At 39.0% G+C, this 25,377-nt stretch overlaps 1 protein-coding gene across 1 annotated transcript in view; it reads left to right on the plus strand.

The window, feature by feature from the left end:
• Slc25a12 (solute carrier family 25 member 12) overlaps nucleotides 1-25,377 on the plus strand; it is a 100,666-nt gene that overhangs the window by 5,575 nt on the left and 69,714 nt on the right. The window contains exon 3 of the mRNA XM_070020941.1: nucleotides 18,966-19,108. Coding sequence (XP_069877042.1) covers nucleotides 18,966-19,108 — 143 coding nt within the window. The remainder of the gene's footprint in view (nucleotides 1-18,965; nucleotides 19,109-25,377) is intronic.

Raw genomic sequence — 25,377 nt, forward strand, 5'->3', positions numbered from 1 at the left:
AAATGTATACCAACATGCTTGGCTATTTTTAGAGTACAATTTAAAGCTGGACTTGGTGGTACACACTTATAATCTCAGTATTTAGGAGGCTGAGGCAGAAAGATTTGGAGTTTGAGACTACACTTACAGAGCAAATTGGAGGTCAATCTGGACTACATAAACGACCTTGTCTCTAAAAAACAGAACTAAGAATATAATTAAAAGTTCTTGTCTTTAATGTTTAGATCAGTGGCATTGTCTGTCTTTTTAAATGGTATGACTCAAAAGTCAATTGTAGGGGCTGAGAAGGTGGCTCAGTGGTAGAGTACTTACCTTGCATGTATATGGCTGTGGTTTCAATTCCTCAGCACCACATAAGCAGAAACAGCCAGAAAAGTGGTGCTGTGGCTCAAGTGGTAGAGTGCTAGCCTTGAGCTGAAGAGCTGAGGGACAGCACCCAGGCCCAGAGTTCAAACCCCACAACCAACCAAAAAAAAAAAAAAAAAAGGTAGTGGGACATGGTGATGCGCATATATAATTCATGTAATTCTAGAACTCAGGAGGCTGAGGCAGGAGGGTTCAGAGTTCAAGGCTAGCCTGCTATACTACATAGTTGTGATTCTATCACAAGAAACCAATTAAACCAAAAGAGTGGTTGGTTACCTAAAACAATGAGTTAGGATGGGGGTATGGCTCAGTGGTGGAGCACCAGCCATGAGCAAGAAGTTGAGTGAGATCAGGAGGCTCTGTGTTTAAGTCCTGGTACTAGCATATGTGTATGCTAGTGTGTGTGTGTGTGTGTGTGTGTGTGTGTGTGTATCACACACATACATAATTCTGCAGTTAAAACAATAATTTATCCCTTTTGGAAAGTACAGAGTACAGGTATGCCCATGTTTAATGAAATTATATATGTAAATTCATAATAAAGGCTTTGTTAGAGTGAAACACTCTAAGCTGAGTGCTAGTAGTTTATAGCTGTAATCCTAGCTACTCAGGAGGCTGAGATCTGAGGGCCACAGTTTGAAGTTAGTCTAGGCAGAAAAGTCCTTGAGACTCTTTTCTCCAGCTAACCACCAAAAGTCAGAAGTAGAGCTGAGGCTCAGGTGGTAGAGCACTAGCCTTGAACAAAACTCAAGGACAGTGCTCAGGCTCTGAGTTCAAGCCCCAAGACTAGCACCTCACCTCCCCCCCCCCAAAAAAAAAGAGTGAAACATTATTTTGAATACAGGGAAATAGCTTTTTAAAAAGACTATGATAAAATCCCTTTGAACACTTAACATTACTTTTAAAAATGAATGAATGACAAGAATGTGCAGCATGTCCTATCTTAGGTGTGGACACTTGTGGGAGGAGGCAGGGTGACTAGAGAATACAGTGAATATGGTCAAATAGTTTATATACAGGTATGAAAATGGAATAGTGAAGCTTGTTGAAACTGGTTTGGGAAGTGGGGAGAGGGGAGAAGTGGAGTGATAGAAGGGGTGAGTTTGATCTATATGGATATATGGACATGTCAAAATGAACTTTCCTTGTATGACAATTTAGGCTAATAAAAATATGGGGGAAAAAGAAAAAAGAAAAGAATGTAAGAAAGATGTTTATTAGTATTGTGCATTTTCCTACCTCACCCCCTACTAAGTTGATAAAATTTGAGCATAACAATTTTTTTTTTTAAAGCCAGTCCTGGGGCTTGAACTCAGAGCCTGGGCACTGTTCTTGAGCTTCTTTTGTTCATGGATTTTCCTATTTGGGCTGACTTTGAATTGTGATCCTCAGTTCTTAGCCTCCTGAGTAGGATTACAGATGTGAGGAACCAGTGTCTGGGCACTGTTCTTGAGTTTTGTGATCCAGGCTACTAGCACTCTACCACTTGAGCTATATAGCTCCATTTCTGGCTTTTTTTTTTTTTTGTGGTTAATTGGAGGTAAAAGTCTTGTGGACCTTACTGCTTGGTCTTTGAACTCAGATCTCAGTCTCCTGAGTAGCTAGGATAATAGGTGGGAGCCACCAGACCCTGACAAATTAATTCTCAATGTGTGTGACTGTACTATAATTTTACAACTAGTTGTCAAGATAAGATTTTACTACTGTATAACTGTAATTTCTTGAGTTATCTCTTCTTTTACCTCTCAGCCACACACTATCATTGACCCAATTTTGTTTCATCCAAAGTATATAGTAGCAAAAGGATACATTAGCAGCAATGACAAAGCAGGTGAAGTGTGAACAACTGGCTTAGAATAGGCTGTTCTAAGCCTGACAAATTTCAAAATGAATGCTTAATCTTATCTGTGGCATGGTGGGTTTATGTGACTTTTTTTTTTTTTTTGGTCAGTCATGGGGCTTGAACTCTGGGCCTGGGTGCTGTCCCTCAGTTCTTCAGCTGAAGGCTAGTGCTCTACCACTTAAACCACAGCAACACTTCTGGTTTTCTGGTGCTTTATTGGAGATAAGAGTCTCTTGGACTTTCCTGCCTGGGCTGGCTTTGAACCTCGATCATCAGATCTCAGCCTCCTGAGTAGCTAGGATTACAGGCATGGGCGCTGTCCCTCAGCTCTTCAGCTCAAGGTGAGCGCTCTACCACTTGAGCTACAGCGCCACTTCCGGTTTTCTGGTGGTTTATTGGAGACAGGAGTCTCACGGTCTCTCCTTGCCCGGGCTGGCTTTGAACCGCGATCCTCAGATCTCAGCCTCCTGAGTAGCTAGGATTACAGGCGTGAGCCACCAGCGCCCGGCTCTAAGCCAGACTTTTTAAAAAACAGTATCAGAGGTTGAATTTAGAGTCTTGAGCTTGCTTATTAGGTGATACTCTATCACTTGAGCCATACCACCAGTCCAGCATTTTGCTGTCTTACAGATTTCTGCTAAGGCTGGCCTTGAGCTATGAATCTCCAGATATCAGGCTTCTTAGTTGCTAAGATTACAAGCATGAACTACCAGTGCTTGTTGAGAACCTATTGTTTTATTAGCCATTCTGATTAAGGTTTTCATCAGTTCTTCAGAATGTAAAATTGGGGATTGTATTCTTTATTTTTGGTGAAAATATTGGTTAAGATATCTGGTTTTATATGTGTGTGTGTGTGTGTGTGTGTGTGTGTGTGTATATATGTGTGTGTGTGTGTGTGTGTGTGTGTGCTCGTGTATATGTGTGTGTATATATATGTATATATTTTCCTGTTCTGTCAAGCTCTCTATTGAGATCATGGAAATTTCTAAAAGCATTTTTCTACTGAAATCCTTCCTATGGCTAGTATCAGACTTCTAGAACTTGAAGATTCACATATTTTGATCATATATTAGTCAAGACAGTTTCAGCCTTAAATGACAGAAACTCAGGTAAACTTGCTTGGGTCAGAATGTACTGGTTCTAGCCTTTACGAGATAGGGATGTTAACTGATATCAGCAGTATGACAACTCATCTTTTAGGTTTTTTTAAAATTTATTTTTGTTAAGTAGTTTTACAAAGGATTTCAATTCACCAATCAGGTTATAGTACAATGCAACTTGATCAATGTCAGGCCTTCCACCATTTTCCCTCAACATTCTCCATCCCAATCATACCCTCAAGTTATGTAGTTCAAGTTTTGCATAGTGTACATTGAATATAATGACTGTATTTGCTCACCTTTTCTTCATTGGTGTAACCCCTCTTGTTGCCCATCCCCAAAAAGCATGTTCAATTTTCTGGTGTTCACTTTGTCAAACTGTCCATTAGTTGTTGAACGATGTTATACCATTGGGCTCCTCCTCTAAGTAAACCATCCTTTAGATAATTTGTGTGTGTGTATGTATATAATCTTTGTATGTTATCATATGTTTGTATTTTAGAACTAATTTCTACATGTGCCTTTTGTCTCCTTGAGCCTGACTTACTTTGCTTAAAACACCATCTTTTTGCCCGGCACTGGTGGCTCACGCCTGTAATCCTAGCTACTCAGGAGGCTGAGGTCTGAGGATCGCAGTTCAAAGCCAGCCCGGGCAGGAGACTGTGAGACTCCTATCTCCAATAAACCACCAGAAAACCAGAAATGGCGCTGTAGCTGAAGTGGTAGAGCGCTTGCCTTGAGCTGAAGAGCTGAGGGACAGCGCCCAGGCCCAGAGTTCAAGCCCCATGACCGACAAAAAAAAGCAAAAAAAACCCCCACCATCTTTTCTAGGTACACCTGCTTCTAATAAGTTAAAATTCCATTGCATTGATCCACTCATACATTATAGGGCATCTGGGCTATTTCTGTATCTTGGCTTTCATGAATAGTGTAGCAATGAGCACAGATGTATATGTGTGTATGTGTGTGTTTGTGCTAGTTTCATTCTCAGATAGGTATTGCTCTGCCAAGCAGCCCCAGATTAGAATTCTACCAGTTCAGCATGTTTGACAGAAAGAGATAACCCTTTGATAGATTGTTTAGGATAGGTTTTGTTAGGTTGTTTAGATTATTGTACCCAGCCCCCAACTATGTACCAAAGGGATGCAATTCTCTCATTGACTGGTGTTCTGTTACTTAAGCTATAATCTACTTTTGGCCTTTTTGTGAGTTAATTGAAGACAAGAGACTTATAGATTTATCTGCCTGTGCTGGCTTCAAACTGTGAGCCTCAGATCCCAGCCTCCTGATTAGCTAGGATTATAGGCATGAACTACCAGCACCAGTTATGAATATACTTTAAAAAGTAGAATGTTCTGAGATGGGGATATGACTTACTATAGCACCCACCTAGCAAGCATGAGACACTGAGTTCAAACCGTGGTTTTATCTGCAAATAAAAAGAAGTTCTGGGCTAGGAAGGTGGCTCAGTGGTGGAGTACTTGCCTTGAATGCATGAGGCCCTGGGTTTGATTCCTCAGCACCACATAAGCAGAAAAAGCCAGAAGTGGCACTGTGACTCAAGTGGTAGAGCGCTAGACTTGAGCTGAAGAGCTGAGGGACAGCGCCCAGGCCCAGAGTTCAGGCCCCATGACCAGCAAAAAAGAAAGAAAGAAAGAAAGAAAGAAAGAAAGAAAGAAAGAAAGAAAGAAAGAAAGAAAGAAAGAAAGAGAAAGAAAGAAAGAAAGAAAGAAAGAAAGAAAGAAAGAAAGAAAGAAAGAAAGAAAGAAAGAAAGAAAAAAAGAAAGAAAGAAGGAATTCTGTAGAAAAGGTTTAAGGTCTTTTCTGAACTCTACTTTCTCTCCTACTCCTAAGATTTCTTGCCACTAAAAACAGTCACATAGTTCTTACTGTGTTACTTTTTTGTTTTCCCTACACATTTACTTAGAAAATGTAAGATGTGTGCATTGTGTGTGCGTGTGTGTGTGTTGTTTTAAAATGACATTCACAAATTTGTTCTGTTATTTATTTTGATGGTACTGGGGTTTGAATTAAGTCCTTGCACTTCTTAGGCAGATGTACTACCATTTGAACACCCCCCCCCCACCTCGCTGCCCCCATAGGTTATAGTTTTTAAAAATACAAATAATAGGGCTGGAACTATGGCTTAATGGTAGAGTGCTTGCCTGGCATGCATGAAGCCCTGGGTTCAAATCCTCAGTACCACATAAACAGAAAGTTGGAAGTGGGGCAGTAGCTCAAGTGGGAGAGTGCTAGCCTTTAGCAAAAGAAGCTCAGGGACAGTGCCCTAAGTTTAAGCCCTAAGTTTAAGCCCCAGGACTGGCAAAAAACAAATACAAATAATAATAGCCCATACTTAGTAGGCCACTGTAATTTATGTAAATCAGGCACTGTCATGTAGCAACTCTGTGATACAGGTAATATTAGTATTCCTATTTATTATTATTATTATCATTATCATGTAGTACTTGGATTTGGACTCAGGACCTTGCACTTACTAGGCAGATGCTGTGTCACTTAGCCATCTCCTATACCTAAGATAACAGGCACAGACCTCCATTCCCAGCTTCTTCTTTTTTTTTTTTTTTTGCCAGTGCTGGGGCTTAAACTTAGGGCACTGTCCCTGAGCTTCTTTTGCTCAAGGCTAGCACTCTATCACTTGAGCCACAGCACCACTTCCGGCTTTTTCTGTTTATATGGTACTGAGGAATTGAACCCAGGTCTTCATGTATGCTAGACAAGCACTCTACCACTAAGCAGTGGCGGCTGCTGCTGCTGCTTCTTCTTCCCTTCTTCTTCTTCTTCTTCTTCTTCTTCTTCTTCTTCTTCTTCTTCTTCTTCTTCTTCTTCTTCTTCTTCTTCTTCTTCCTCTTCCTCTTCCTCTTCCTCTTCCTCTTCCTCTTCCTCTTCCTCTTCCTCTTCCTCTTCCTCTTCCCCTTCTCCTTCTCCTTCTCCTTCTCCTTCTCCTTCTTCTTCTTCTTCTCCTTCTTCTCCTTCTTCTCCTTCTTCTCCTTCTTCTCCTTCTTCTCCTTCTTCTCCTTCTTGCTCTTCTTGCTCTTCCTTTTCTTCTTGCTCTTCCTTTTCTTCTTGCTCTTCCTTTTCTTCTTGTCGTAGGGCCTGAACTCTGGGCCTGGGCGCTGTCCCTCAGCTCTTCAGCTCAAGGCTAGTGCTCTATCACTTGAGCCACAGCACCACTTGTGGGTTTTTCTGCTTATGTGGTGCTGAGGAATCGAACCCAGGGCCTCATTCATGCATTCTATCACTGAGCCACCTTCCCAGCCCCTCCAGCTTCATTTTTTTGAGATGGAGTCTTGGGGACTTTTTTGCCTGGTGTGACCTGGAATCATAGTCCTCCTGGTATCAGCCTATCGTGTAGCCAAGATTATGGATACATGTCACTATGCCTAGCTATTGGTTAAGATGAGAGTCTCACATTTATATCTTGGCTGGCTTTGAATCACCATCCTCCCATTCTCATCTTCCCATGGAGCTATGATTACAATATGAGCCATAAACATTTGGCTACTTATTTTATTTTTGTAGTGTTGATGATAAACCTAACACACATACTAGACAAACAGGCTACTAGTGAGTTATACCTCCAACCCACCATTTTATTTATTTACTTACATGTATTTTTGATGCTAGGGTTTGAATCCAGGTCCTCATGTATGCTGAGTACTTGCTGTATGCCTTCCCCCATTAGCTCTACTATTCTCATTTTACAGAGGAGAGCACAGCTTCAGGTAGGTTAAGTAACTTGCTCAGAGTTGTAGATGTTATGTAAATGCCTGGAAGACACAGATTGAGAGGATTGTAGTTTGAGGCCAGTCTAGCCCTACAGGAGGCTCCCTTATTGTCCAGTGGCTCGTCACACCAAATTGTGCTTGCAATCCTAGCCACATGAAAGATTGGCCTGTTCCAGGCCAGCCCAAGCAGAAAAATTTGGGAGATTCTTAGAATAGGAGAAACTGGGCATAGTGGCATGTGGTTGGCATTTCAGCCATGGAAGGAAACAAAATTAGGATTGTGATCTGAGAATATGTCTAGGCAGGAAGTAAGACCCTATCTCAAAAGTAACCAGTGCAAAAAGTACTGGAGGTATGATTCAAGTGTAGATCACCTACCTAGTAAGTATAACGTTGTAAGTTCAACCCCCAGTAACAAGCCAGCCAACCAACCAAAAAACTTTATTAAAAACAGGGTCCAGACTAGGTTAATACATTTGCATTTGATTGTTCTCTTACATCATTTAACACTTTCTGTTCCCTATCAGGATAAAGGTCCTTTTTTTTTAAATGACAAAAATGTTGATATTTAATCAAGGCTTACAAACATTATGGCATTCTATTCTTCAGGAGCAGCTCCTTGATTGCAAAGAGACACAATTTTCCTAGGCTTATAAATATATATGTTCCTTTTATGTTCCCATGGTTCCTTAGGACAAGAGATTGAAGTATTTATTTAAAGAACAATGAAAATTAATTATTCAACTTAATCTCCCCTGTGAAACATTCTAGTTCCAGTTATTGGGTTCTCTGGGGTCATTATTTTATTTTGAATGCTTACAATCACTTTGAGAGGAAAATTATTTTGGTAGCCCTAGTTCATTATGGTAACTGAAGTGATTTCCATGCTCTGTTCCTTCCCACTCTGTGAGTAATGTTTTAGTTAGTAGCTAACAGTGAAAATATATGCATATTTTTATTTTATTTTAATTTTAAAATATTTTTCAATTAAAAATACTTAAAGTAAAAAGAAAAATTAAGCACATAGCATTTTATGGGACGCTTTCCCGGAAAAGCAGTGTTCTGAAGAATTTTCTTTGCAAAAATAAACAGAAGATTTTGTTTCTGGTGGATGTGAAATATACAACCAAAAGTACTATTTAAAATTAGATTTATAATGCTGGGTGCTGGTGGCTCATCCTTGTAATCCTACTAGTTAGGAGACTGAGATTTGAGGAAATGTTCAAAGCCAGTCTGGGCAGGAAAAGTCCATGAGACTCTTATCTCCAATTAGCTACCAAAAAACTGGAAGTGGTTCTGTGGCTCAAGTGATAGAGTGCCAGCTTTGTGCACAAAAGCTCAGAGACATTGTCCAGGTCCTGAATTTAAGCCTCAGGGCCAACACATGAAAGACATATAAAATTGCTTTTCTCTTATTTACATGTAATTAGTGGAAAAAATTTATATTACTAATTAAAATGGCTATTTTAAACATTATGGCTTAATAAAGTTATTAAAATTAAAAGAAGTCCCTGTGGCCAAATGTGTTAAAATGACTTATTCTCATTAAAATATTTATGATAGGAAGTGGTGCTGTAGCTCAAGTGGTAGAGCGCTAGCCTTGAGCTGAAGAGCTGAGGGACAGCATCCAGGCCCAGAGTTCAAGCCCCATGACCACCAAAAAAAATAAAATAAAAAAATAAAAAAAATATTTATGATAGAATATGTTTCTTTCTGATCAATATACTAAAATAAGGTGAATTCCACATTGAACTGTTGTTTGTGTATCAGATCTGCTGTGGTCTTTGCAGAGCACTTGTATAGTGAAAGGGCATGAATTCCTGTCTAAATTTGGCTTCCGTAGGCAGCACGAGTAGTAATGGTGCACAGCAAAAGGATTAGCTTTGCACATTCAGTTTGGTACATATCGTCCTCTTCTAGTCACATAATTCATTTCTCTACATGAAAAATACGCTATGTGATACCTACAGTTACTTTGAGATATTGTCATTTGAGTTACTGAAATTGAAAAGCATTTAGGATCTGAAAATGTTAGGGAATCTCAGAGTTGGAATAAGGTCATGGAGGAATAGTTTATTTGACTCCTGTTACAGCCCCATGTTGGCTAAGCTGAGATAGCTGCTTAGATTAGCCATAACTCATCTCCTGGTAAAGCATAGGGATACTAAAAGCCAACCCTAAGAAGCTGGTTTTAAGAGAGAGGGGAAGAGAAAGAATGATAACTCTTTCATGTTTGGGCAAAACCAGGAAAATTCAGTAAGTGAGGAGGGAATCTGGAAACCTGTTTTTCTGTTTCTAAGCAGTTTACAGTGACTCTTTCAATATGCTTCTTTCAATATGTTTTACCAGTTTTAAATATGTTGGTACCCAAGATGTCATTATTTTTCCTGTCTCACAACAGAACAACTATTTTGATTGCAATCTAGAGAAGAAACTGAGAGAAGCCTCACTCAGCTTATGTTTTCCTTTGAAGTCAGCTTCTGCTTTGTTGCCAAGGCTGATCACAAGCTCCTAGACTCAAGCTAGTCTCCTGCCTCCGACTCTTGAGTAACCAGAACTACAACTTAGCTGCATGTTTTTGCCCAAAAATTCCTAATGAGTTAATGGCACAGAGATTTATAACCTGTGTTGCTAACTCCCAGTTTTAGTGTCCATTATACCATTATTTCTGAGCTACTTGACATGAACTGTGTGTATTGATCTGTCTTTTCTGACATTCCCAAGTCAGGCAGGCATACAGTACAGAGATTTATGATGAATGAAAAATAGCATGAGAGATTAGATTTCAGCAGATTGTGGCTTGTTAAATTCTGTTTTTAGATATATGACCTCAGTTTTGATATGCAGACTTGAAAAGAAAACCTTTGCTTTTGACACTGTGTGTGTGTGTGTGTGTGTGTGTGTGTGTGTGTGTGTGTGTGTGTGTGTGTGTGTGTGTGTGTGTGTGTGTGTGTGTGTGTGTGTGTGTGTGTGTGTGTGTGTGTGTGTGTGTGTGTGTGTGTGTGTAGCTGCTATTTGTCAGGAGGTATTGGTAGTTCACATCTGAAAAATCTTAGCTACACAGGAGGCTGAGATCTGAAAATAATGGTTTTTAAGCCAGCCCAGGCAGAAAAATCTGTGGAACTCTTATCTCCAATTAACCAGAAAAAGCTGAAAGTGGAGGTGTGGCTCAAGTTGTAGCGTGCCAGTTTGGAGTGAAAAAGCAAAGTGAAAGTACAGGCCCCGAGTTCAAGCCCCAGTAGGGGTACGTACACACACACACACACACACACACACACACACACACACACACACACACACACACGCACGCACACGCACACACACACACACACACTAACCAGTTTTTAAAATTTACTGCACAAATGCAATTTTCCTTCAGTGTTTAGATATCCTTTAATCAAAAGTATTGAAGGACTTGTTTTTAGACTTAAAACAGTTTAAACAGGTTCAATTTGTATCATTTAGACATATTTTAAAAAATACATCATTGTTTCTTCAAGTTTTTCCTTTCTTTTTTCATTTTCTTTTCTTTTTGTTGTTGGAAATTTAGTTATGTGTAGGTTATTTGTAAGGTAGAGTGATAGAGTTATCCTATAATGTAGGTTGCATTCTAAAGGTCACTTAAGATTAACTTCTGTGAATTGCAAAGAAGTTACTACTACCTAGTTTATTCCAGTTGGATGAAGCCTTGCTATGTTGACCTGTTGGTTTCATAAGCAAAGCATTTCTAGTTAACATAATCTTCTCATTTGGAGCTACACATGGTTTCACTGTAATTACAACATAATCTTTTTTGTGAAACCTTGTCATTTTTTAGAGGTAATAATTGTGATTAAAAGTATGAGAATTCCAGTCTCTTACATTTTACTTCCCCAGTTTCAGAATGCTAACACATGCGAACTGTACTATATATAAATTATACATATACTTACAGTACAATATGTAAATTTCAATATTTCTAGAAATGTAAAATCTCTGTTCATTTTTGAGTTGGGTTTGGAAAAAGTTTAATGTAGAAAATAGAACCTATTTTTGTTCAGATACTGTCAGCTACTTTTTGTCAATGTCTTTCATGTGCCCTTGACTTCTTGCCCAGCAGGGCTTTACAGCTACTTAAGACACATCTTTGAAATGGCAAATGATTAACTCTAAAGTTATTTGGAAGCAGGAAGTCATATTTGATAATCTTCTTAAAGTCATTTTAGTTGGGCTTTGAAAGAATAAGAACAAAATGGGATATTTTAATTTATCAAATAATTTAGAAGTTATTTTCTAAATTATTTGATAAATTAAATCTTTGCATAATGTTGGTGTGGGAGACCCAAATGTTTTATGATGTGTTACCCTAAGCTCTTTCGCTTTTTCTGTCTCTGCCTCAGTCTTTGTCATTAATACAGGGTCTTTCTTTCTTCCTCTCCTCTCCTCTTCTCTCCTCTTCTTTTCTTTTCTTTTTTTTTTTTTTTTTTTTTTTTTTTGCTCATGGGGCTTGAACTTTGTGCCTGGGCACTGTCCCTGAGCTCTTCAGCTCAAGGCTAGTACTCTACCATTTGAGCCACAGCGCCACTACAGGATCTTTCTATATAGCCCAGGGTAGCCTGAAAGTTCTGTGTAGCCCATGCCTCAAATAACTGATCCTCCTGTCTTTACCTCCCAAATTCTAGGATTAGAGGCATACACTACTATACTTGGTTCTGGCTTTTTTTTTTTTTTTTATTAATTCAAAAAGTCTGTTTAAAAATTCTCTTGCCCACTGGCTGCCCGTGGCTCATGCCTGTAAACCTAGCCACTCAGGAGCCTGAGATCTGAGGAACATGGTTCAAAGCCAGCCAGGGCAAGAAAGTCCGTGAGACTCTTATCTCCAATAAACCACCAGAAAACCAGAAGTGGTGCTGTGACTCAAGTGGTAGAGCACTCGCCTTGAGCTGAAGAGCTGAGGGACAGGGCCCCAAACCAGTGTTCAAACCCCACAACTGACCCAAAAAAAAGATACTCTTGCCAGCTGGGAATATGACTTAGTTGTAGAGTGCTTGCTTAGTATGCATGAAGCCCTGGGTTTGATTTCTTAGGACCACATAAACAGAAAAAGCTGTAAGTGGCACAGTGGCTGAAGGGGTAAAATGCTAGCCTTGAGCAACAGAAGCTTAGGGACAATGCCCTCAGTTCAAGCCCCAAGACTAGCAAAAAAAAAAAAAAAAATACTCTTGCCAGGTGCCAGTGGCCCAGTGCCTGTAAGCCTAGCTACTCAGGAGGCTGAGATTTGAAGATCTTAGTTTGAAGCCAGCCCAGGCAAAAAAAAGTCCATGAGACTCTTATCTCTGATTTACCACCAGAAAAGCAGAAGTGGTGCTGTGGCTGTAAGTGATAGAGCACTAGCCTTGAGTGAAAAAGCTCAAGGACAGAGCCCAAGCTCTGAGTTCATGACGGACCAGAAAAAACAAGTCTCATGGACTTTCCTGCTCCAGCTGGCTTTTAATGTCATTCTCAGATCTCAGCTTCCTGAGTTGCTAGAATTACAGGGTTGAGACACTGGTGCCTGGCAGTGGTTCATTCTTACTGTATAAACTAAAGTACTTTGGGTTTAAATATATCTTATCTGTTTATTTGGTGCTAGGGATTGAGCTTAGAGCCTCACATATGTTTAGCATGTGTTCAACCACTGAATTAGAATCAGCCCATACAGATTTGTTATTGTGGTATAGGGATTGAACCAGGACTTTGAGCATATTAGGCAGGTATACTACTACTGAGCTAGAGCCCTCATTAACAGTTTTTGAGGTACCAGTTTTTCCTCTGTTAGAATAATTCTTTTTTTTTTTTTGGGTCCAGTTGTGGGGCCTGAACTATGGGCCTGGGCACTGTCCCTCAGCTCTTCAGCTCAAGGCTAGCGCTCTACCACTTGAGCCACAGCGCCACTTCCAGCTTTTTTCTATTTGCTTATGTGGTGCTGAGGAATCGAACCCAGGGCCTCAGGCATGCAAGGCAAGCGCTCTACCACTGAGCCACCCTCCCAGCCCCAGAATAATTCTTAAAACATTTTATTGGGGCTGGGAAAGTGGCTGAGTGGTAGAGCGATTGTTGCATGCATGAGGCCCTGGAGCACCACATAAGCAAAAAGAAAAAAAGCCAGAAGTGGCGCTGTGGCTCAAGTGGTAGAGCGTTAGCCTTGAGCTGAAGAGCTGAGGGACAGCACCCAGGCCCAGAGTTCAGGCCCCACGAGCAGACCCCCCCCCCAACCCCCCCCCAAAAAAAACAACCACAATATTGAGTTGAATTGCTCAGGGACAGTGCCCAGGCCCAGAGTTCAAACCCTACAACCGAAAAGAAAAAAAAAAACCCACAAAAAGCAAAACCAAAAACAAACTTTAGGTTGTGGCTCTGTGGCTCAAGTGGTAGAGTGCTAGCCTTGAACTGCAGCACTCAGGACCAGTGCCCAGGCCCAGAGTTCAAGGCCCCCCAAGAAAGGTTAAGATTTAGGAAGTAGAGCTGTGGCTCAAATTGGTAGAGTACTCGCCTTGAGCACAAAGAGCTCAGTGACAACACTCAGGCCCTGAGTTCAAGCCCCTGACCCACCACCACCACCACCACCACCACCACCACCACCACCACCACCACCACCACTACCACCACCACCACCACCACCACAAGTTTTTGGGCTAGGAAGGTGGCTCAGTGGTAGAGTGCTTGCCTTGCATGCATGGGGCCCTGGGTTCAACTCCTCAGTGCCACATAAGCAAAAAAACCAAACCAAAACAAAAAAATGGAAGTGGCTCTGTGGCTCAAGTGGTAGAGCACTTGCCTTGAGCTGAAGAGCTTAGGGACAGCGCCCAGGCCCAGAGTTCAGGCTCAATGACTAACCAAAAAAAAACAAAACAAAAAAACCATTTTAGCATTTTTTATCTGACTACTGGTTGATTACAGTTTTAGTTCATTCCTCCCTCTTTGTTTCTTTCTGTTTAGGAAACAGGTTACTGTCTTTGCCAAGTAATTGTCTCTAATTTAATGAGTTAATTAGTTAACTGTCTCTTGTAGAAGTCAAGTACTAACTCTTTATAGATGAGATTTAGGATTTTTCCCCCTTGAGCTATGCACTCAATCTTTCAGTTAAAATCAAGTTAAAATGGACTGGGAGAGTTGTGAAAACACTGGCAAAATACCTCAGGGTAAGTAGTTCTCTGGCTTCATTTATAACCTTAGACACTGGCAAAGCCTGTTTTTACTTCATGTTAATAAAAGCATTTGTTTTCTTTGTTGGCTACTCTAGTCTTGGTAGCTATGCAAAGGCTGCTAATATTTCCTGATAGTTTGAAAGTAAAAAATGTAAAATCCTGAGGTCTATAGTTAAAATATACTTTCTTTGTCTGTGATTGTGTTCTGTGAGGGTAAAGTGGTTGCTCTTGTGATCACATTCAGGTACAAGAGAATAAATACCGCTGTGGCAAAAGGAGTGGACATTTGATTGCCAAGTTTTGTTAATAAAAATTCTGTAATGTTTTCATATTCTTTTCTCTTTTTTGTCATTTGCTAGTTAAAGACAAAACAACACAGTTTTGAAGAAAAAACAAAAGTCATGATAACCCCCACCTCATTTATTTTTTGTTTGGCTCCACTCCCCGCTCCCCCGCCCCCAGCTCTGCCCAGTGGCAGGCTTAGACTCTGGGCCTGGACACTGTCCCTCAGCTTTTGAAGGTGAGCGCTGTACCACTTGAACCACAGTACCACTTCCGGTTTCCTGGTGTTTAATTGGAGTTGAGTCTCACAGACTTTCCTGCCCAGGCTGGCTTTGAACTGTGATCCTCGGATCTCAGCCTCCTGAGTAGCTAGAATTACAGGTGTGAGCCATTGGCAAAGATAGTTTTTTGTTTTTTTGTTTGTATTTTTGTTGGTTGTGGGCCTTGAACTCTAGGACTGGGCACTGTCCCTGAGCTCTTAGCTCAAGGCTAGCACTCTACCAGTTGAGCCATAGCATCACTTCCTGTGTTTTGCTTTTGTTTCATTTTAATTTTTTATTTATTTTTTTTATTATTTTAGGAGTTAGGCCCAGGATTCCTTGTCAAAGAATCTAAGAATATTTATAGTTCATTTTGATGTAATGTGCATATGTGTGTGTAAACTTATTGCCAGATTGATTTTTTAATTATCAAATTGTTATACAAAGAATTTACAATTACGTAAGTCAGGTTATGAGTACCATGCTTCTTGACCAATGTCACCCCTTCAAATTATTATTTTTTCCAATGTTATTTATTTATTTGTTTATTTATTTATTTATTTTTGCCAGTCCTGGGGTTTGAACTTAGGGCCTGGGCATTGTCCCTGATCTTCTTTTGCTCAAGGCTAGAACTCTACCACTTGAGCCATAGCACCACTTCTGGCCTTTTCTGTTTATGTGGTGCTGAGGATTTAAACCCAGAGCTTTGTGCATGCTAGTCAAGCACCCTACTACTAAGCCACATTCCCTACCCCTCAAATTATTTTTTAAAAGAGTCAAATTTGAAAAAAAGTGAGGTATTCCTAGTAGTATAATCTAATCTAATGATGAAAAAATTATAAGAATTTCATATGGTTGTATATATAATATATATACATGTATAAAATACTAATTTATACATGTAAATGTTATCATTTCTCTCTCCTACTAACCTTACCCAGGAAAAAGAAACAAAAAGTTTATTTATTTTGCCAGTCCTGTAGCCTGAACTATGGGCCTAGGTGCTGTCCCTGAGCTGCTTTTGCTCTACCACTTGAGCCATAGTGCCTCTTCTGGATTTTTTTGAGTAGTTTATTAGAGATAAGAGTCTCAAAATTTCCTTCCTGGGCTGGCTTCAAACTGTGATCTTCAGATCTTAGCTTCCTAGGTAGCTAGGATTACAAGCATGAGCGATGGGGGCTGGCCTAAAAAGTTTATCTCATTTCTACATTTGTTTGTATATAATTTTAGCTTGAAATAATCCCTTTCTATTTGCAGTTGAAAAAAATGGATTTTGCCTTCTTCCTGCTCCTCCAGCTCCATTCCATGTGTCCTTAGAATGAATCAGTGCTTTGTAGTTCCCAGAGTATACTCTCTTTCCATTGTTTAGTTTTGGGCTCTCATGTTCTACTTAGTGATTGATCCCCTTGCTCCCTTCATTTCTATTTTTAGATTTATTTGTATTGATCACCCTGTTCACTTCTGGTGATCTCCCTGACTACTTTGCCTACTTCCACTCTTGCCTGTCCATAATGGGTTTTGGCTTACAGAATAAAGTTATTTAGTTTAGCATTCAAATTCTTCCACTATTTGATCTCAAATTGCCTTTCTATAGGTTGGACATTATCCAAGTTTTTGTGTGCTGACATGATGCTGGAAGTGGAAAATTCTACCTCTGATCTTACATAATAGGTCATAGCTAAAATGTAGTCAAAACCTGGTGTTTTTGTGATCTTGGTAGAATGTGATCAACTAGTGTCATACATTGAAGAAAGAAGAGGAAAACAAGCCATTGACAGGAATTGGGTAGATTCTATTTACTATTATTAATATCTTACAATATGTCTTTTCTTTATTACATGTTCCATGCTTATTCTTCTGCAGCATAAAGGATCACAATACAGATGTGTGAAATATCTAGAGACCTGGGAAGATAGTGGACTTATTTGAGAACTAACAACACCCATTGTTTTAGTGGTAGAGCCAAGATTGAAACCTAAGACTGCTTCTGGAACAGCTTTGGTAGAGTACATGACTCATTTGGTTGTGATGTTTCTTGAGTTCTTTTCATAGCATCAGCTGGTAAAAAAAAAAAAAAAAAAGTCCATCTTGGTCTCCTTTTGTACACTTGCCATGGTAGCATTTGATATTTTACAGACTAAGACAAAGGAAACATTTCTGATTTAATTCTAGTTGAAAGAGCAGGTAGCTTGGTTTGGTCAGATTCTCTCACATTTGAAATATTAACCAGAAAGTAAGCCAACATTTGTTCTGATCCTTTTTTTTTTCATCTCCTTTTCTGGAAGTAACTATTTGCAACCCTTTTAGCTACTTTTTTGGCATTTCTATATTCTATACTGATTTTTGTGGGCATTCTTCCAGTCGATGAGATTTTAGCTTTTTTATATTACTTTCTTTCCCATTTTCTCCTTCCATTCTTTTAAATATATTGATGTTAACTAAATTTATGAATTAATTTTATTTACTAACACTTATAAAGTAACATTTAGAATGAATATTAAATATATGAATAAATATTAATGTATGTGTTTACATTAATATACTATCAATACTGTTTATTTTGGGCCAGTTTATACCTTTTAATATTTTCTATTTTCATACAACAAAAATACTGTCTCATACTTAAAAAATTTCAATATCCCACTCTTATGCTCTTTATTTAAATTCTTTAACTTCCTGAGAAAGGGTACATGAAGGCAGAAAAAAAATATTGAGGACATAGATAATTCAAAGTACCTTTAACCTAACTCTACATTTCAATGAGAGTTTAGAGTTCTAGGGAGAAATAAATTTCTTAAAATTTCTTAAAATAAAATTCTTCCAGAATTTTCAAGGTCTTATTCCATTGTCTACAAATGGTTCTAGGGTTGCTGTTGAGGAATATGATGCCCTTGATTCTTGAGTTCTTTTTTATTGTGACCTGGTGCTTCTCTCTGAAAACTTTGGATTTTTCTCTTTGATCATCTGATATTCTGCAGTTTTGGGTTAGGTCTTAGTGTGGATCTTTGTTGGCTATAATATTTTGTGCTAGACATTTAGCAAGCTTTTTTTCCATTCTCCAATTTTAGGAATTTTTCTGATCTTACTGCTTTTTTTTTGTTTGTCGGTTGCAGGGCTTGAACTCAGGGCCTAGGTGCTGTCCCTGAATTTCTTTGTGCTCAAGGCTAGTGCTCTGCCACTTGAGCCATAATGCCACTGCCTGGTTTTGAGTGGTCAATTGGAGATAAGACTTTGCTGTCCCAGCTGGCTTTGAACTGTGATCCTGAGATCTCAGCCTCCTGAGTAACTAGGATTACTGGTGTGAGCCACTGGTACTTGGCTACTGCTTTTGATTTTATTGACTGACTAATGTAATTAGATCAATCTGCTGCAGCCCATAGGAGTTGGTTTGGGTTGTTGATATTTGGTCACATGATATGGCATTGAACCTTTAAAATAATGAGACAGTTCTCTAATAGGCAAATGTTATTTCTTTCTAAAAAATAATTGACAAAAGGAACATATTTAAATTTATTTTTTTCCAAATATTGGAACTAAAAACAAATGGAAGGTTTTTAAAAAAAAATAATACTTCCTCACTTTTATTTGTTTTACTTCTAAGATTGGCAAGTCATCTTCTCTGCTCCCAGTCTGATAGACAGAGAGCCTCTGAGAATCTACAGAGGTTCTTTTCTCAACTCTCAGGTCCTGGTCTTCCTTTTACTTTTTTTGGTCTTTCTCTCATGTCTTTTATCTTTAGAATATTTATGTTAAATATTTAATATTTATTGAGATAAACTATATACATAACATAAAATTTCCAGTGAATTTTTTGTTTTGTTTTGTTTTGTTTGTACATTTACAATGTTTTGTGACATCACCATTGTCTAAGTTGAGAACATTTTCATCACTCCCAAAGAGCAGCCCTATCTATGATACTCATTGAGCTGAAGCTGTTAACAATATGCACTTTTTGTATCTGGGTCATTTTATTTAACAAGTTTTCATGGTTCATCAATGTACTATGCATCAGTATTTACAGTGTTCTTAAATTGATCTCTGGGTGTTTGATTTTTTACTGTCTACGGAAAAATATTGCACTCATTATTCTTCAATTTTAATGCTGGTTTTTAATATATCTGTTTGCATAACATTTGTTGACTCTAAAAAACGTTGAGTAATTCAAAAATTTCAGTGTACATTATTTATTTATATTTTAGTATGCCAGTACTGAGGTTGATGGAGAACATTACATGACCCCGGAAGACTTTGTCCAGCGCTATCTTGGGCTGTATAATGATCCAAATAGCAATCCAAAGATTGTACAGCTTTTGGCAGGAGTAGCTGATCAAACTAAGGATGGGTAAGAACTTTTATACATTTTCTGAAAATGAATGATCCGAAACATCTTACTAAGAATTTGAAAACTATAAGCTTTATCTGTATCTAGTTTTTTAATATTGTAAATCATACCTTTGAAGTTTATAAAAATGCCATTACTTCCATTTTCAAGAATACTGACCTACTTTTTTTTTTTTTTTTTTTTTTGGTTGGTCGTGGGGCTTGAATCCTGGTATTGGGCGCTGTCCCTGCGTACTTCAGCTCAAGGCGAGCACTCTACCACTTGAGCCACAGCACCACTTCTGGTTTTCTGGTGGTTTATTGGAGATAAGAGTCTCTCGGACTTTCCTGTCTGGGCTGGCTTTGAACTGCGATCCTCAGATCTCAGCCACCTGAATAGCTAGGATTACAGGCGTAAGCCACCAGTGCCCGGCTTGGGGGTACTTTTTATCCTGTCTGTGTATGAGTGTGAAGTCACAAAGATGACAATATGCATCTTACAAGAATATCACTTTGTTCATTTCAAGAAGAACTGTAATACCTGACTTTTATAGAGCAAATGCAATATTTGATGCAAAACTTCCTTTGCTCAAGCTAGCACTCTATCACTTGAACCATAGCTTCACTTCTGGCTTTTTTGGTAGTTTATTGGAGGTAAGAGTCTTACAACTCTTGGGCTCGCTTTGAACTGCAGTCCTGAGATCTCAGGCTCCTGAGTAGAGGATTATAGGGGTAAGCCACTAGCGTGGCCTGGTTTCCATATCTTTTAGAAAATCCATATGCTTCCTTTGTGAGGATTTCAGTAGTGTATTTCAGATGTATATTTTCTCTGAAGTTTCCTGTGTTCTCCTCAGCTAGATTGCATTGTTAAAATAGTCAAGTAGAATCAAGGTCTTAATTTGCTAGAGTACAATAAATCAGTAATGAGTTTTGTCTAGAAGAGAATCTAATAATGTTGACTAGAGTTTACTTGTTAAAGGGCCTGTTTCACTTTTGTTGTTGTTGCTGCTGTTATTGGTCGTGGGGCCTGAACCCTGGGCCTGGGCACTGTCCCTCAGTTCTTCAGCTCAAGGCTAGTGCTCTGCCACTTGAGCCACAGCGCCACTTCTGGCTTTTTTCAGCTTATGTGGTGCTGAGGAATTGAACCCAGGGCCTCATGCATGCAAGGCAAACATTCTACCACTGAGCCACCTTGCCATACTCCTGTTTCCCTTTTAAAAAGGAAGATCTACATTTTTCAAAAGTTTTTTTTTTTTTGCTTTTTTTTATTTTTTATTTATTATTTATTTTTTTAATATTATTTTATTTTATTTGAGAACATACTGTACAGAGGGGCTACAATTACATGGGCAGGATAATGCATACATTTCTTACCAAGCATTGCAGCCTCCTCCTTTGTTTACCCTTCACCTCCCTTCCCAGCCTCCCCCCTCCCCCCACCCAATTATCCCCCCCTCCCCCCCACACACCGACATTGTAAAGCTGGTTTTGACATGACATTTTGTACTTCTCATTGTTGCATATTTTTCAAAAGTTTAAAAACGAGAGGGAGGAACTGGGAGAGAGTGAGGGAAGGGAAGACACTGTACAAAAGGAAATGTCCTCATTTCCTGACTCATGTAATTATAATCCCTCTTATGTCACCTTTAAAATAACAATTAAGAAGATAAATAAACTTTAGTCTTCTACCCTCCCTTATTCAAGGTCAGAGTAAGTTTGGGTGGGAAATTGATTTATGGAGTTAAGTCATAAAAATTATAAATGAGTGTGTTTCACACATATAGACTGTTTCCAGCGAATTGTGAAATTTTCTAGAAACACATGGGGTTTTCTGAATAGGTTTCCTTTAGTTTTGTTCTGGTACTTGGGCCTTGAACTCAGGGCTTAGGCAGTGTGCCTTAGATTTTTTGCTCAAGGCTGGAACTCTACCACTTGAGCCACAGCTCGACTTTTGGCTTTTTGGTGGTTAGTAAAAGATAAGAATCTCATGGACTTTTCTTCTCAGGCTGGCATTGAACCTTAGTCCTCAGACCTCAGCCTCCTGAGTAGCTAGAATTATAGGTGTGAGCTACTGGTACCTGACATCTGAAAAAGCTTCTGATTTTCCTGAATACAATGCAAAAATGAGTGGATTTGTATCTGCATTTTACTAGCGAGAAATTTCAAGTCTTTGAAAAAATCTCTACAACTTCAAAAGAGCTGTATCATAAAAGATTCCTTCCTTCCTTCCTTCCTTCCTTCCTTCCTTCCTTCCTTCCTTCCTTCCTTCCCTCCCTCCTTCCCTCCCTCCTTCCTCTCTCCCTCCCTCCCTCCTTCCTTCCTTCCTCCCTCCTTCTCTCCTTCCTTCCTTCCTTCCTTCCTTCCTTCCTTCCTTCTTTCCTTTTCTTCCTTCCCTTCCTTCCTTCTTTCCTTTTCTTTCTTTCTCTTCCTTTCTTCCTTTCTTCCTTTCTTCCTTCCTTCCTTCCTTCCTTCCTTCCTTTCTTTCTTTCTTTCTTTCTTTCTTTCTTTCTTTCTTTCTTTCTTTCTTTCTTTCTTCTTCTTTCTTTCCTTTCTTTCTTTCCTTTCTTTCTTTCCTTTCTTTCTTTCCTTTCTTTCTCTTTCCTCATCCTGGTGCTTGAACTCTGGGCCTGGGTGCTGTTGCTGAGCACAGACTAGCACAGACTAGCACACTACCATTTAAGTCACAGCTCCACTTCCAGCTTTTTGGGTCATTAATTGAAGAGAAGAGTCTCACAGTTTTCTGACTGGGTTGGCTTTGAACTATGATCTTCAGATCTCTGCCTCCAGAGTGGCTATGATTACAGGTATGAGCCACCAGCACTCAACTGTTAAAGGTTTATTAATTCAACAGAATCAAAGGCTTTACTTAGTCAAAGAAGTCACCCTTTCTTCATTTAATGGGAAATTAAGGCCCATAGTGGTTGCTTGACTTGCTTGGTAACATAAAATCAGTTTTTCTTAATTTTTAGACCATTTTTCTTATCAAAATTGGACCTAAGACCTTGAATTTTCTCAGTATGTGCTCTACCATTTGATTTAATTCCGTAGCTCAAAGGGAGTGTAGTCATTTTAGCTTTTACAATTATTTTTAAAAAACATACATTCTTGCCGGGCGCTGGTGGCTCATGCCTATAATCCTAGCTACTCAAGAGGCTGAGAACTGAGGATTGCTGTTCAAAGCCAGACCTGGGCAGCAAAATCCATGAGACTCTTATCTCCAGTTAACCACCATAAAACTGGAAGTAGCACTGTGGCTCCAGTGGTAGAGTGCTCGCCTTGAGCCTGAAGAACTCAGGGACAGTGCCTAGGCCCAGAGTTCAAGCCCCACGACCGACCAAAAGAAAAAGAATACATTCTCTTTGTCTATCTATAACAGTTATAAAAAGTTACAATAAAGTTGGAAGTCTTAGTCTACCCCCAAGTTGTGGTTCTTAGTCTATTATACTTCTTTTGATGATGAGTCCTATAGATATGTAACTTGAAATGGCAACATATAGCATAGCTTATAATCATCCATGACCAAATCAAATCAAATGAGTAGAAACAGTATAGAAAAGTTGAACTTTCTTGGTTCAAAGCATGGGAAAAGCTGATTTAATAGTGGTCAATATTTTACTCTTCTGGACATAGACTTATTACACTTCCTCTTGGCATATAAACTGTTCACTTTCTTCCTCCCCATTTCTTGTCCCTCAGTAGATGGTGAAATTGGGAGTGTTTTGATACAGATGCTTGCTATGGACAGCCATGTGAAAACAGCCTTGTGTGGTATAAATAGCCTGATGGATTGTCTAAAAGTAAAAGTCATTAGTCAAGTATTATTGTTGGGATTGTGGTTTAAACTTTGAAAGTTCTGGTTATATAATGCTTTTATGCACTAAATGCATACCTCATAGACTTATTGTTTGATCTGATGTGAAATATTTGGACAGTTGCTTCTAGAATGGTAATTTCTATATTTAATCCTAGCTAGAATTTTGTCTGGTGGCTCTTATTCTCCTATAATGTGAAATATTAGTTTTTCTTTTTGTACTTTTAAAAAAGTGTTTCCCTTGATGTACCACATGCATATAGAAGAATCTTTTATACAGAAATCTTGGCTGTTTTAAAAATTACAAAGGTCATCTAGTAATGTTTTGGCATTTTTATTAGTTTCCATTCAGTTAGGGGACTTTGTAGGAAATTTTTCTTAACGTGCCCACCACATTCACAAAATATTATTTCAAAGTTAGAAAATAAATACATTTTTGGAAATTTTGTCTTTTGAATATGAATATAGTAAATTTCATAGACTTTGCATTTTAGCAGTGGGCTACTTGTTGCATAGTTGGAACCTATGCAAGCCTCAAATCTATAGGACCAAGGTGGTTGTAGATAATTGATGAGTCACTTTCTGCTTGGCTATAAGGGCTGCTGGTGCCACTTAGACCCAGAGACCTCTAGTTGCCCAACCTTGCCATTTATGAACAGATACCCAAAACTCTGGAAATTTATATGAAATCTTAGGGTTTCCTAATGTTGACAGCTAATGAAACTGAAAAAAAAAATGTTTTCAGCCAGGTGCAGTGGCCTATAAGCCTAGCTAGTTGGGAGGCTAAGATTGTTGGTATTGTCCCTTGGGCTACCCAAGGCAGGCAAAAGTCTGTGAGAAGGTTTCTTAGCAAATAGCTGGGTACAGTGGCATGTGCCTGTTATCCTAGCTACCGTGATGCCTAACCTAGGTGGATTGCACCCAGGAATGTGCAGGAAGTAAGACACTATCAGCAAAAACCAAGGCTGGATAACAAGCAAACAAGCTAGTGCAAAGCCTTGAGTTTAAACTCCACACCACCACCACCAACAAGAAAAATCAGGGCTGGGGGCCTGACTTGCTGATAAGAGCCCCTCCCTGGGAAACTTGAGGCACTGAGTTATTAAACCTCAGAACTAAAAAGAAACTCTCTCTTTCTCAACTCCCCAACAATGATGACAGCAACTAACCCACAAAAAAATCAACTTTCTATGCCAAAGAAAATATGCCTGTAAGCCAACTTTAGTCTCTTAACTGACAGTTTATAATCTGTGCTCATTAAGGAAACAATCTTTAGGGCTGGGAAGGTGGCTCAGTGGTAGAGTGCTTGCCTTGCATGCATGAGGCCCTGGGTTTGATTCCTCAGCACCACATAAGCAGAAAAAGCTGGTGCAAAGCACTAGCCTTGAGCTGAAGAGCTGAGGGACAGCGCCCAGGCCCAGAGTTCAGGCTCTACAACTGACCAAAAAAATAAAAAAGAAACAATCTTTGGTCTTTTCTCATAACTACAGGTTTTGCTTATTGAGTAGGAGTTAGGTTTTAAGGCTACATATTGATAGTTTAGGATAGTTTTAATTATAATATCCAATTTTGGAGACTGTTTAGGAAAAAATATAGGCTTGTTTTCTACTCATAGTCAGCCCAGGTATTTTGCAATTTCTTTTATAATCAGAATAAATAATGCTAATAGCTCTTCATTGTAAAGGTATCAAGCATCTAAAAATAGGTAGAAAGTGGCAGTCTTCTAACTCTTACCCTACATAACTGTTTGTATTATATATTCTCAGACCTCTGGAAGATACCACCTATCTTTAGATTTTATTCAAAACTAAAACAACATGTTAGTCATTGCTCTTTTTCCTTCCCTTCTTTCCTCCCTTCCTGTTTTTTTTTCCTTCTTTTTATTTCTTTACTCTCCTCCTTTCCTCCCTCCTCTTCCCTATCTCTTTCCTTTTTTATTTTATTGTTTTGTTGTTGTTACTGGGAATAGAACCCAGGACCTCATTCATGCTTAGTATATGTGCTGCCACTGATCTATACTCCAAGTCTACCCATTGTGTTTTATGAATGCATTTGGTTTTACTTCCTAAAATTTGTGTTGTGAATTATAACTATTTTTTTGGTAGTTCACCAGTGCCAATCATAATGAACAAATAATTTTGACTAGGGAACTTTTTCTTCAAGCATTCACAAGACTCTTAAGCACCGTTGGGACTCTGGGATGCTTCTTTTGAGGCAAAGATACTCCATTCGATTGGTATAAGAACTGGGTGCAAATTAAATGAGTAAAACATTGGAAGTTGTGGGATTATTCAGAGGAGTATGAATTGCTGAGCGATGGCCCTGAGTAGAGGGAACATGAATTGTTCTGGTTGCAGATAGTGAGTGGGCTGCATTGTAGAGAACAAGAAGAAGATATGCATTAATCAGTTGTGTGGGCATACAAGCAAGCCACATGAAAGACTGGGTCTGTTCCTTTAGATTACAACTTTCTAATCTCT

The sequence above is a fragment of the Dipodomys merriami genome, unplaced genomic scaffold, assembly GCF_024711535.1.
Source record: "Dipodomys merriami isolate MVZ:Mamm:240054 unplaced genomic scaffold, mDipMer1.0.p SCAF_1, whole genome shotgun sequence".
NCBI lineage: Eukaryota > Metazoa > Chordata > Mammalia > Rodentia > Heteromyidae > Dipodomys > Dipodomys merriami.